General features: G+C 40.1%; 1 protein-coding gene across 2 annotated transcripts in view; it reads left to right on the top strand.

Annotated features, from left to right (window-relative positions):
• LOC104150984 (small conductance calcium-activated potassium channel protein 2) overlaps positions 1–13,534 on the top strand; it is a 208,565-nt gene that overhangs the window by 181,727 nt on the left and 13,304 nt on the right. The window contains exon 6 of one of the 2 annotated variants that reach the window (XM_068925582.1): positions 2,206–2,347. The exons of the other annotated variant lie outside the window; for it this stretch is intronic. Coding sequence (XP_068781683.1) covers positions 2,206–2,347 — 142 coding nt within the window. The remainder of the gene's footprint in view (positions 1–2,205; positions 2,348–13,534) is intronic. 2 annotated transcript variants of the gene reach the window in all.

Raw genomic sequence — 13,534 nt, 5'->3', positions numbered from 1 at the left:
AACAGGTATTTATTTCAGGAGCACAGTAATTTGTGTTCAAAGGTTCTATTTTCAGTCCTATCAACATTTCTAAAGCTTTCTTCCCATAGGGCTGAAATTTTGTCAGGATGTAACAATTTGGACATTAACGTAAGAAAAAAACCAAAAGCATCGCTTCCTATTTTCATCTTTGTAGGTAAATTGTTTTCTGTCTGAAGTTCAGAAATGGCCAGGTTCAAAACTGAAACATGGGCATTATAGAAATCTCTCTTAAGTATTTGTGTAAGCATTTATTTGTATTCAATTGAGTTGTCAGCTTCAGAGTATCTGTTGTGATTTTAGCTCATTTCTGTGAAGCTTATCCAAAGCCTATGGGTTATGGCACTTACGTGATATTTTTAAGGGACCTGCATGATACATGCGCTTTCTTCTGGCCTCGCAAATGAGATGAATATATCTCTCTGTGTGCTTCTATGTATTTCATACTCCTTATTAGCCGAATTCATTAAATGAAGACTAAAACCCATAACATTTAGTGCAGACTGAAAAAAAAAGCAATGCCAGATCTCTTTGTGATTGTGCAATGAGTTAAATTGAGCTTGCATCAGTTACTCTTGTCGCTGATGTGGTTATCGTTATTCGTGCCACCGTCATCCTTAGGAGCTCCAACTGTGGACTGTTATGGCATTGTTCTAGATGCTGCAATAACAGAACAAAAAAACATTCAAAAGTTTGTATAAAGTATGTGAGAGAGACAGCATTATCACCAACAGAGAAAGGGTAGAGGCGAACAGTGGAACAGCTTTGATCGCCATGATTACTGTAGACTCTGGCAGTTGAAGAGTTTGTAGGTCCTTGTAACCATCAGGGCATCGGTGAGACTTGGAAGAACAGAATGAAGCTATTTGGCAGATGCACGCAAGGAATATCTTGCAAATGAGAGAACAGGGAATTTCCTGAGGCTGTTTTTGTGTTCACTCTGCATTCCTGCTCCATCTTTGAGACCGAGGTCCAGAAAAGAAGAAAACTGAAGCAATTATTTCAGCGGTGGAAAGTGGGTTGCTTATGGATTTGTGAGCTAATCCCCCGTGGCACCCTGTGACCCACTGTGAGACGCTGATTTGGGGATTAGCTAAAATAATACCCTTGAGGATCCAACAGCATAGATAACTAACCGGAGGCTTCACAGCAGCTGCAGGGGTTATTACAACCTTGAGATTGTCTCTGTTGCAGAGCTACTCTGTGTCTGGGAAGCAAAACTGCATCTACATTAATCCGTTAGGCCTTTCTTCCTGCAGAGAGAGTGGTAACAGCAGGTTTTATCCCTAAAACATGTCCTAATGGCTTCTCAGTTGATTAGGTCTATATGTAATGTAAAGACTCGATTATTCATTTGAGCTTGTTTTCTTTAAAGGAGAAAATGAACATATTCCATTAGAATATGAAAACTAAGACACCAAATGGCACATCAGAAAATTACATTTAATAGCTGACATTAACACAAAAGGGACGCTTTCTTATTTTTAAGGTGAAGATCTTGTGGTGACGAGGAATACAATAGCATACAGTTCTATTTATCTTGAACATGCTGAAGGAGAGTGAGGATCCTAGGTTGTTTAATTCAGCATTCACATGACAGTCCATTATTAGATTTCTGATTACAGAGTTACATTTAGGCTGAGGAGATGGAAATCTGCTCTGCTCTCTACTTGCCCACACATCCATCTCTGACTTCCATGTATGCCTGAGACAGCAGCATCTATAATACACGGATGTCTTATGCAACTGCAGAGGGTCAACAGGACTTGTATCCCCCCATGAAGAGACTCTATCAAAACCCAGGATTTCTGCTATTTTAATAACAAGAGAATACTGAAGTATAAAATGTTGTCTGGATGTGATCCTGGGCAATATGCTCTAGGTGACCCTGCTTGAGCAGGGAGGTTGGACTAGATGATCTCCAGAGGTCCCTTCCAACCTAAATGATTCTGTGATTCTGTGATATGAGTATCCCTGCTACTTGTGCTTTTGTTGTGTCTTCTGTTTCTTTACTGGTAATGTCATTGTATTTGAGTTTTATATTATCCCTTATAATTGCTTTTAAAGAAGAAATAATTGCAGAATACAAGAACAGCTGGATCACCAGTTAGTGAGATCCCTTTCTGACAGCACAAAAATTTACTAGAGGTTTTTGTGATAAAGAAGTTGTTTTCTTTTTCTTTTCAGGTACCATGATCAACAGGATGTTACTAGCAACTTTCTTGGGGCAATGTGGCTGATCTCAATAACTTTTCTATCCATTGGATATGGTGACATGGTACCTAATACGTACTGTGGGAAAGGTGTCTGTTTACTCACTGGAATCATGGTGAGTGTTTCTGAATTTATTCGCCGGATATGAGATTAAGTTTGCTGGAATTAGTCCCAGAACTCTTGGCTGTCGTAACAAAAAGCTTGTAGAGTGTATAGGCTTACTTTCGCCACCCCCTTGGTCTCTCGTTCCACCTTACAGAACAGAGGGCTTTCATCCTCCAGAGGTAAAATGAAGAGCTCTGTAATGAAAACAGAGAAACAAATTCTCTACCCTGATGTAATTTGCAGCTTCAAAATCTCAATAGAGTCTTTCATTAAGTGTTACGAAGTCGTATTTTCTTGATTATCTTTGGACATGTATGAACGGACCACTAATAATAATGAACCTACAGATCTGACATTTGCTACTTAAAATCGAGTTACTTACAGGTACAGAGCAGTGGTGGTGACTAGTGTCCTCGTTGCTTGTGCATATTTTTCGACATTATTTCTTGTAAGTCTAATACCATACAGTCCATAGGCTTCCATTGCTCTGAGGGGTTTTACCTAGTGCAGTTTTCATTATGAGTTTTTGCCTGCCATTGATAAAATGCAGCAATTATAAGTCCATGCATATTCAGTACATATTTGTTAGATGTACCTCTTGGGCAATTTCAGTTTTTGTGAATTGCACCATGTGGCCAAAGGTGCAATTTGGGAGGGAGCAGGACAATAAACTACAATGTCTGGGAAACTTCTGCATATCTACAGTAAATTAGAAGTAATAAAGCTCCTGAGCCTGCCACTTCTATTTGGGTAAAGCTCCTGTGTAAATTTCCCTGTGAATGAGAAAAACAGGATGGGCATCATAATATAATATATCTGACAGTAAAATATATATATATATATATATATATATATATATCTACACCCACACATATTTATCTTTCTTATCTATTGATCATGAAAGTAATGCAGCTCAAATATTTACCTGCTGTTGAACAGGTATATTAGGATTACGGCTGAAAAAAATGGTGGCAAAAAGTTTCTTCCTTCTAATAGGTGTTTTGGTAATCTGTTATTTATAAAAATTTGTATTTTATGTCCAAAGAGTAAAGTAAGATCAATGCATTCTGTTATTGTTGAAAATTTATTTCCAAATGCTTCCTTTTTTTTTTTTTTTAAAAAAAAACATCTGACAGATTTCAGGTCCTTGACCTTTACTGAGAAGGACTTTTAGGACATTTTGGTGGTGACAGCACATGCATGTCTCTTTAAATACAGAGTTCCTAATTTAGTTGGAAAATACAGGCTGAAGAGGAATGACTCAGAAGGCTTTTCTAAAGGCTGTTGACTAAGCTCAAATCTGCCATCTTCTGGGGTATTTGCCTTTGTTCCTCATTCTCAGAAGGATTTTGATGCCAAAGAGGGTAAAAAGTGCCCTAAGTTCCTTAGGAAAAGAGGAGAACAAGTAGCGCATGTTGCCACAGGCGTGTGCAGAACGGGACAATGCTGTTACAGTGCTTTTCTTCTTCCCAGAAACTGCTTGGAAATAAGAAGCAAATGCTTCAGGATGCAGGTATCAGATCATTATCCCTTCCCATTACTATCTCTGGCTAGGTTTTTCTGAACAAAAAACAACCAAATTTGGGTTAACTCGCCTTGAGTATACACTCGCAACAAATTGTTCAGCACTCTTGCCGTTTTCAATATGAAAAAACTTACAGTGACAGAAGTCTTAGGAGCTTCAAATCCCTGCAGAAGTGCAGTAAGAATATTAGTATTGCTACAGAACAAAAAAGGGGTCAGGTAGGTAGTGATGTTAGTTAAAACAATATGGGAAGTCTGACCCTTAACTGAATTTTAAAGGGCGTCAGCAATTTGGCCTTGGTAAACTGTCATCTTTGAGAGGAAAATTGTGGAGCAATGGGACAAATTCAGGTGTTGAATTAATGATTTCTTTTGGTAACACATCTGAAAGTTGTGCAGTGTGAAACAGTGAATATATTAATGGAGTTTAGGCTGGAAGATCTGATGCAAGACTGACCGTTTTAGATATAATTCTTTAAAAAAAGCTACTCTTTTGAAACCTGTACAGTGACTAAATCAAGTTTATTGTGGAAAAGATAAGATCCTAAAAGACCAGACTTAAAAATTTCCATTTCCAGAGGAATGATTGATAGTCTAATTAAAAGATACACCGGAATAACTGTGGAATGAATGTTAACAAGCAAAATCAAACCATTTGTGTGATTTTTAGAGAAAAATGTAGTTCCCTTGCACCTGAAGTAGCAAGTGCATTGCTAGACTAGTGTGATCTTTAGTGTGAGACTAGCCCCCACAGGGCTCCTTTTGTGTCCTGACCCCGTTCCCGGGAGAGCCCAGGTGTGCGCTGGCTCTCCTCCCTCTTCTGCCTCAGGAATTGCTTTCCATGGGCTGGAAATTGGGCAGGCTGAACCCTGCCTTGGGCTCCAGCCAAGGGAAGTCAACTTTATGCGATCTGCTCACGGCACCAAGTTGTGCCAGTTGTTAAAACTGACAGCTATTGCTCTCTTGAGGCCTTGGTTCAAGTGACATGTTTTAAATTCTACAAATACGTAGCACTGGAAAACAGGATAAACTGTAAACATATTCTGATGACACTAAAAGAGAAGAAAGCACTTGAGGATCATTAAGGTAGGCCAGAAAAGAAAGAACTCTAACTAATATATCAAAACGATTAAACAAGCAAAAGGAAAGCCATGAACCATTTGGCTTTTGAAAAAGGAGGGGGAAATACAGAAAGAGTGTGTTCTGCCATACTGAACAATTTAATTGTCGATCTTGCAGAGCACGTAAGCATGTGAATCTTTAATGAAAGTATTGAAACAGGGCAATACCGAGTGAATACGGATGCTGTTTATATACTGGCAAGAGAAACTAAACTGGGTAACCCCTTCTAAATTACCGATCACCGTTTTTTCTGATGTAACTTCACTTGGCAGCAATCGCAGACTATGGACCAGGTAGGCCATAAATCTAACAGTGAACGTGCCTGCTGCCCTCTCTACGCATCAGGTAGGCGCACAGACAGTGATGGATGGATGGAAATATGAGTGCCATCTTCTGAAGCAGAACAGGATACGGAAGAGATGGGGAGAGCCACGAAGTCTTCACCATGCCATGCAACGGCGTCTGAATTTTGCCTGTCCACCAAACATGCAGTGGTTGTCAGTGCGCGCCCCAGCACCCCTCACGGGCCCTGGGCAGCAGGCCGAGCTCTGCTGCAGGTGCAGCACTTTGCTCATGCCACTACTAATGTCAGTGGCACTGCTTACCCGTGGACAGTGTTTTCACCTGCTGAACTGTTTTATAGCGTCAGAATGTCAGAGAGGTTTGCCAAATTTTCCTTGCTGTATGAGGAGTATATTGAAGGGAGCAAAAATGTAAATTAAGGAAGGTAGAAACTGGTAGAAGTAAAAGGAAAAGCAAGCATGAGAAGCTACGGGAAGGTGCATCACTATTGACTGTGGGATGGGAAGAATCAGAATGGATGAATGAAATACTCAATATATGAAGAATATGAGGGATATCGAATAGTTCCTTGCCCAATAAGAGAACAGGGGATCTGTTTGTCTCCATTATCAGCCATTACATTTGGAACAAATAAGTAGAAGTGTGTCTTCCTGCAACATATAGTCCTTCCATGCAATTCATGTTGCAATTACTGAGCAAATCTGTATTTCTGGATATTTCTTACAGCTCTTTATGAGCTTTTTGTAGTTATGCAAGATAAAATAATAGTAATACGTTCTTATGGCTTCAAACACAAGATCTTCTGTAAGGTTTGAGAAGGACTCTTTTGCTCTTACGTGCAGCATTATAGGGGGAGCTAGTGCATGATTGTGTGCTGCAGAGTTAAGGATTGCCTTCCAGAAGAGCACTGCCAACAACAAGAAGCTGACTTGACAGAACTAGTAGGTCAAACCTATGTTCCTAGGATGAAATGGGTGAGTTGCAACTGTTACAACCGTTCTATCAGAGGCTGCACAGAGTGGCTGGCTGAAGTCTGAATGAAGATTGTTTCAGATCAAATAAATATCCTGTAGGATTTTCATGTTGGCATCGTTGCTGAAACTGCAGCTCAGATGCTCTTCTTATTAAAACGAACACCAGAGAGATTATTAAGCTTATGAATGAAGCAAACAAATGTTGAAGGTACTCCTAAAGTTGCATCATCGAGGTGGGTAAGGAGGGGATTAGGTGTTTCTTCTGGAAGATTTTTAAGTAAAACTCCTGGATCTGAACTCCTCTCATGTGGGTGAGTAATTCTGTAACTGCAGAGTTAACATTGGCTGCAGATCTCCTGGGAAGATTTCTGAATAAAAGAAAAAGGAGGTAAACATCAGGTTTGAGTGGTGATGTTTGAAAACTCTTTTATTTTATAGAACTTTCAGTGGCTAATGCACCAAAAGGTCATAAATTATTTTGCGTTGTAATGCCTAAAACATTGTGGGATTCTTAAGAAAACTTTTCTTGACATTGTTTAATTCTGTAATTAGGTGCAGAAACAGAAAATTGTTTATGAAATGCAGAAATGTATTTTGAGTTATGCTCAAAATGCTGAAAAGGTATTATTAAGACTAATATGCTGCCTCGTGAGTATGGTTGAACTGTAGAAGTGACTCAATTTTCTGTAATAGCAGTAAGAGGATAATAGATTGTATTGCCATTTAAAGCTTTACCTAGAACATTCTGCACATTTTTCAAGAATCTATAATATTTTTATCATTTTTCATGTCTGATGGTAAAAGGTTAGAGCAACGAGGTGAACAGTTTTGTCGGTGAGAAGCCTACTGGAGGAATTTCAAAAATCTAGAACACAGCTTGGTTTTTACTTCCGTGACAGTACAGGAAAATGTGAAAAGCCTCCCATGCAGATTGGTAGCATTTCAGGTCCACTTCTCAGCTACATGCTGGAATATAATTCATTTGATTGTGAGAATTCAGTAATAAATAGAAGTGACCTCAGGGTTCAGAACAGTTTGTGTTTGTTCCTTCTAACATAATTCAATGTAAATGGATGATGTGTCAAGCACAAACATACAATGGAGAAGACGGTTAATGATGCTTGAATTTTAGGGTTGAAACTAGCAGTAGTTGGGCTGGTCAGAATTTTTTCAGCTCCCTTATCATTGTTGTTGCAGCACACCAATCTGCCAGAATGGAAACTTTTCTCAGGAATGCAGTTACTTCTTCTGGGTTGTTTTATGACTATGGCTTTTTGGGATGAAATATCTAGCTGAAGTAAAGAAAAATAAAGAAAAGAAGGAACAAAAAATTACAGAAGTGAAGCTGAACAGTTCCTGAGACAGAGGGGGAGAGAGTGTGTGCGTGAGTGATCCTTGGGGCAGTAGTGGCTCGGGCAGCAAGTTGGACTGTGAAAGAAGAGCAGAGGCGGTCTTGTATCTCCATTTGAATAAAGAAAATCTTCTGGAAGGTGTAACCATCTTTTAGAATTGGGGGGAAAAAAGAAAAAAAAACACCTCTCTCGGAAGGTCTTCATTTCCTCCCAGAAGAATAGGGAAGTTTTTGAAGTGTCAGAGGACAGAGAAACTTAGATCTAATTAGGAACTGTGGTTGCGTTTCAGCAAGTTCAAAGGCAGTCAGTTACTGCCTGCAATGAACAGCACTTCTCCCAAGATATCTTTGTTTACATAAATACGACTGGAGCTGAATGTTGTTGTAGGAGAACTTTTGCTTTGTTTTGAAAAAATGTCATGTGATTTGATTTCATCTGCAATACCTTTGGATTTTAATACAGCAATTGCTTTGTACCTTTACAAGTATTCTCATGAAAGTTTTGTGTTTACGCTCTTGGGGTTGCCTGATTTCCTGTGACAGATGTTGGACAAGCGCATCATTAGTAGCCTCCTCCTGAATTATTAAACTAATGCTTCCTATCAGCTCTATAGGCTGTTCAGCCTGCCAGTTAAGGGAAATCAGGTTTCACCTCCTTGCTCAGCAAAGAGGTTTTGCATGCCAGGCAGAACAATTTCACCATGACTGTCAGGATCTCCGGTGGGCCGTTCAGCTGTTATGATGATTGAAGGTTCCCCAGGAAGCCCAGCCACTGGGGGTGTTCACTTCTTGGACTTGTCCGAGTTAGCACTGCCATCATTTACACTTTTGCCTAGTGGAAGAGAGATTGGCTTTGTTTTACAAACGGTTACTTCGCGTGCTGTCCCAGGAGCCTTTCCCGGTAGTCCGCCTGCATTACTAAGGAAAAAGAGTTTACTTCATAGCTATCACTCACCTGCTGGTACCCTTACTGCTCACCTGCTGTATTCCAGAATAGAAGTTGAAAGGTTGCAACCAAATTCTAGCTGTGGTGCAGACTGACACAAACTCCACTGAAGACATTAGTAGCCAGGCAAAGTACTGAATATATGAAAGTATAAATAATGCAAAACTATTTTAGGTCACATTTTTGGCTGAGACAATATAGTTGCTGTCCTTTTACTCATCCTCCTTTGTTTCAGTGTTGCGAGATTGCATCTCTCTCCCAGTAGACAACAATGACAAATGCAAAACCGCATTATATGACGCCATTTCCATAGCCTCTGTCTGTCTTGTGGATGGATTCCTCCCTCAACTTTTTCATTGCTTGTTTTGGAGAGGTTTTTTTGTTTTTGGTTTTTGTTTTTACTTCAAGCAAGACTTTTTTTTCTCCCCGAGTGGTCCAATAAGTCCACCTTCTAGAGAGCCAAATGAGCAGAGTATCTGTTTAAATTCTTACAGGCTTTTCATTTTATGCAGAGCAGCAGGAGGAATGTTGTGCCTTTTCTGGTGCAGAGCTAAATTTCCCACCAGAGCCATTTGTCTGCAAAGCGGACCTTCTCTCTCCCTCAGTGGATCCCAAGGGATATGAGCAAGAAATGTGGCAGCTGCCTTCTTTCAGCTACAGGCAAGTATAGCAGGACATTTTTGTGACAACTACAGCACTAAAGACTGCACTTCACTTCCAGTCCAGCTAAACCAAAGCTGCCAGGAGACTTTCAGCAGAGCCACTGATACACTGCATTGCTTCCTTTCTCACCAATAGCACCCTCCAGGCGTATATATATGACCCCAGGCAATCAAAGTAGTTACAGAAATTGCCCAATTCATTGCTGTCATGTAAATGCATTTTGGAACCTTACCAAAGAAAGAACCAAGTGGAAATGCCAGAGGCATTTACTTAAAGGAGTGTAGGATGTTTTTAAGTCCCAGGTTTTTAAGCTGCTGACCAAATCCTGTTTTCAGTGCAGCTTCTCAGACAGTACTAGCCATTCTTTTTCTCAGCTTTTAAGCAAGACAACAAAAAGAATTCCAAAACATAACCTTTAAGTGAAGACTTGCAAGCACCTCTCTTTGGTTATCACTACAATTTGACCCTTACTGGAACGCTACACCCAAACACTAAACATTGCTGACATCCGAGTCTGAACAGCACAGGCTTGCACTCGCAGTGTACAGCATCAGTATGACCCCCTCATTGCGAACTGTAGGAAAGGCATGATCCTGATCCACACTTCATAGCCTCATCCTCGTCAGATATGATTTCTGTAATTTTAGGCACTCTGGGCAACAGGAGCTTTTCCCCCTGTAGAGCAGCTGTTGCATTTGAGCAGGGCTATGTCTCCTGCAGTGTACCATAATCTAAATTCTCTGTGATTGATAGCTTTAAATTAGTTAGCTCAAGACTGGCAGCCCTGATGATGACAGCAGAAAGCTCAGGGTGGGCTACATCAGCAAAGAGCAGGATAGAGGGCTGTGATAAGACTGCTACAGGTACCTCAGCTGATACATAATATGCATCTTGATAGGTGTCTCAGCAGAGCACAGTGGGAGCTGAAGAAGAAATAAAGACAAAACGAAGTCTAGCGTTGTGATGTGTACAGTACAGACCTACCATCTTCATTCATTGTTATTTATATTATTGTAGAACTTCTGGACTCTTATCGGATGCCATTGAGTCAGGTATTGTATAAAGACAGGAGAAATATGTAGTCCTAGTTCCCAAATGGCTTACCATATAGGAAAGCGAGAGGGGACCAAGGAGGCCTTATGCTACAGTATTACAGCAAGTGATCGTGGCACACCAGGAATCTAAGTATCATTACTGGTTGTGGTAAGTTTTGTAATAAGTAAATAATATACTAAAAAAGGGGGATTTTGAAAGAAAACAATATATTAGATTTGTGTGTGTTTTCTAAGTCAAGAGATGTAGCGCAGGGCTTTGTATGAAAGCCTTTAGTAGTGGGGAATGAATGCTTATTAGAGCCAGGATCCAATGTGTCCCTTTTGATGGGATGGAGGAACCTAAGGGCATAAAATAAGCAACATGAGGGCAAATGTTCTTTATCTGATGCCACAGAGAAGGGAGTAGGGGGACACAGAGCAGAGTAACAGTAAACAAATGACTGGCAAAGAAAATAACCATTGCAGCAACTCCTTGATTATGGATATGAAGGAGATTAATTGCTTTGTCTAAGCAGATGAAAGGGTATTTGCAACAATTCAGAAGACAATGCCAAGATGTGAGTTTTAGCTGTGTGGACAGATAGGAAAAGCTGCCGTTCATGGGGCCTAAGGGCAAAGTGAATGGTAACGCGAAGTAATAGTTCTTTCATTTGGGGAATGGGGAGGTGCAGTTTAGCATTTTCTTTTTCAGTTGCTAAATTCAAAGTACAACCTGAACTACAATTAATTTCACCTTTCCTGTCTTGCTGGTTTTGAAACAGTGTAGGCTTGCTCTCAGAAAGCCTGCACCTGTTGATAGATTGTGGTGGTTTTTCCCCCTCATCCTACCTATTCTTCCATGTTCATTTTTCTGAGGAACATCCGTCATCATTTAGGCTTGTGTAACTGAAAAAAATGTTTAACAATTACTTAAAAGTACATATGAGAATCAAATACCCACACAGATTTGTTTTCTATTTGTGCTATTTACTTTGGACTGTAGGCATCAAAGAGCTCACCTAGGGATAGCTTTCGTGGGTTATCGCTTACCTGGCCAAGCATTTGAACCTAAGTCTCATCCTTCCTTCTTATGAGCAGGAGCGGCATCTTTAGAACTGGAGCTGTGAAGAATGTTCTTAAGTTGTTTGCAGACATATCAGAATGTTTTCATACAGGCTAGCAGCTAAGTGGAGCGATGATCAAGGAACGCTCTGTGCAGTGTAAATGGCTGTAGACCTTCTGCTTCAGGGACGTATTGCTCACAAATGCAAGTTTTGCATCACCGTCATCAAAGATTTGATGCCACTTTGCAGGAAAATCCAGTCCAGTGTTTGTTGCTCTGCCTGACTGAAAGGCCAAGGATGATGTGTCGTCTGTCATATGTTTGTTTTCAGGCTTTTTACCAAGGACTGATACACATCATTCCATATGAAGCAACAAATACTGTGCGTTCAGGATGAGGTTCAGCTGCTTCAGTTTCAGCTCACTGCAAACAGAATCCAGGCACTGCTCAGCTCGTGGGTGGTGTGCTCGTCTGAACCGTTTCTGAGAAGCCCATTTTCAACTCTCTCTTCTTTTGGGGCTTCTGCTGGCTGAGTAGGAAGTTTTGTTTGGTCAGTGCATGCTTTCTGGAGAACAGAAGAATCCGGAGAGATCGGCTTTTAAACCTGGTGGTTCCTGGCAAACTCTTGATCATGTAGTACTTGAAGGAGAGCAGGTGCTGGACAGTTAGTTCTGTTACTAGCTTCCTACATTAAATGGAGCAGTTGAGCAATACAGGCAAACTTCAACTTTGGTGTGCCTAGGATACTTACGGCTGTATGCATTATGATAGTTTGTGTCCAGGTTTTTTAACAGATGTGTCTGAATTTGTCAACACAGTTTGTAAATGTTTAATGCTTCACGCAAAAGCTTTTCTGCACAGAAAAAGGAGAAATTTGCAGTTTTGAAAAACTGCGAAAGCTGAAACATCTGTCTTTCAAATTTGCCTCCAGTCATTGAAAATCTGAAGAGTGACAAGGACTGGATTTTTCTCTGTCATTTTGGCTCTTCTTTTCTGAAATAGTCTCAGGACAGAAAGTTTAGGTCTGATATACACAGCTGTGAACAGCATTTACTAATTAGGACAAACCACTGCTTTTTACTTCTCTGAAATCTGCCACCTGTCTTTGCATCTTTTATTTTAGCTGCCCCTTGAATAGGCAGTTCAGTGGGGTGGAGGGCTTGGGCGGCTTTCAGCTGTATAGCTGTAGCTAAAGTTTCAGAGGGCTGATGATGAACGTTATGAATATTCTTTCAGTCTTTTTTCTCTCCTGTTTTGACGTACTGGAAGCCCCAACTGCCCTTAAGGTCATGCTGTTTACCAACACAAAATACACAATTTAAACTATCGCTGTAATGGAAGAGGCTGACAGGGGACTGACTGAAGAGGGCAGATTCCAAACAGAATGAATTACTGCCTTGATACCTGAAAATTTGTACAGTATTCCTTTTTTCCTTTGCTTTTAATGATACATGATTCCCTTCAAAGTTAAGCAGGCGCTTGAAGCAGTCGTTTAGTTTATTATTTACTTGAAAACAGGACAAAAAGAATGATGCTGGAAATGATAAAATACAGTAATTCAAAAGATCACCTTTTTTGAAATTTTTTTTTTTAAATTATTCTCAAAAGAGACTTTCTTGCAGTTGAAGCGCGGGCTTTTACTTAGCCCAAGTCATTTTAATAAGAAGCCAAGAGCTTCTGCTTTGTTTAGTATTGATAAATGAAAAAGACTTGGGTATATGAGCATGAACTCATTGAATTCACGTTACTAATTTTAACGTGATCAGGGATGTTCCAAAATACAGCAAGTGTGATGCTGCCATTTTAAAATAACAGTATTGCTTGTGTTTCGTTGCTGCAGTTCGGGATAATTCTCACTTTATTATTATTTTTAAGGATGCTGAGCTCTTTGGGGGAAACTGTATAAAAGTGCAGAGCAGTAACATAAAATATTAATTAGAATCACATACTTTAAGTAGGATTTCAGTGTGTTGTTCTGTAAGCTGTTAGTTGTTTAAAGAATATTTTTTCCTCTTCAAAGTATTGCAAAAAAAAAAAAAAAGAACAAGAAGCCAGTGTTTTACTGCTCTCATTTGCAGAAATGTTAAAAGAGCCTGTTTTCATATCCTGAGATCATGTCATAGCCCATGAAGCCAAGGGCGGTGCTCTGAATGGAGAATACCTTGCAACTGCAGTTTGGTGGTGAGGAAGCTAGCAGGCCATGCAAACCACGGCGGT

Source organism: Struthio camelus, chromosome W, assembly GCF_040807025.1.
Source record: "Struthio camelus isolate bStrCam1 chromosome W, bStrCam1.hap1, whole genome shotgun sequence".
Lineage (NCBI taxonomy): Eukaryota > Metazoa > Chordata > Aves > Struthioniformes > Struthionidae > Struthio > Struthio camelus.
The sequence above is the reverse complement of the archived record's forward strand: the minus strand, read 5'-3'. Positions and strand labels throughout refer to the sequence as shown.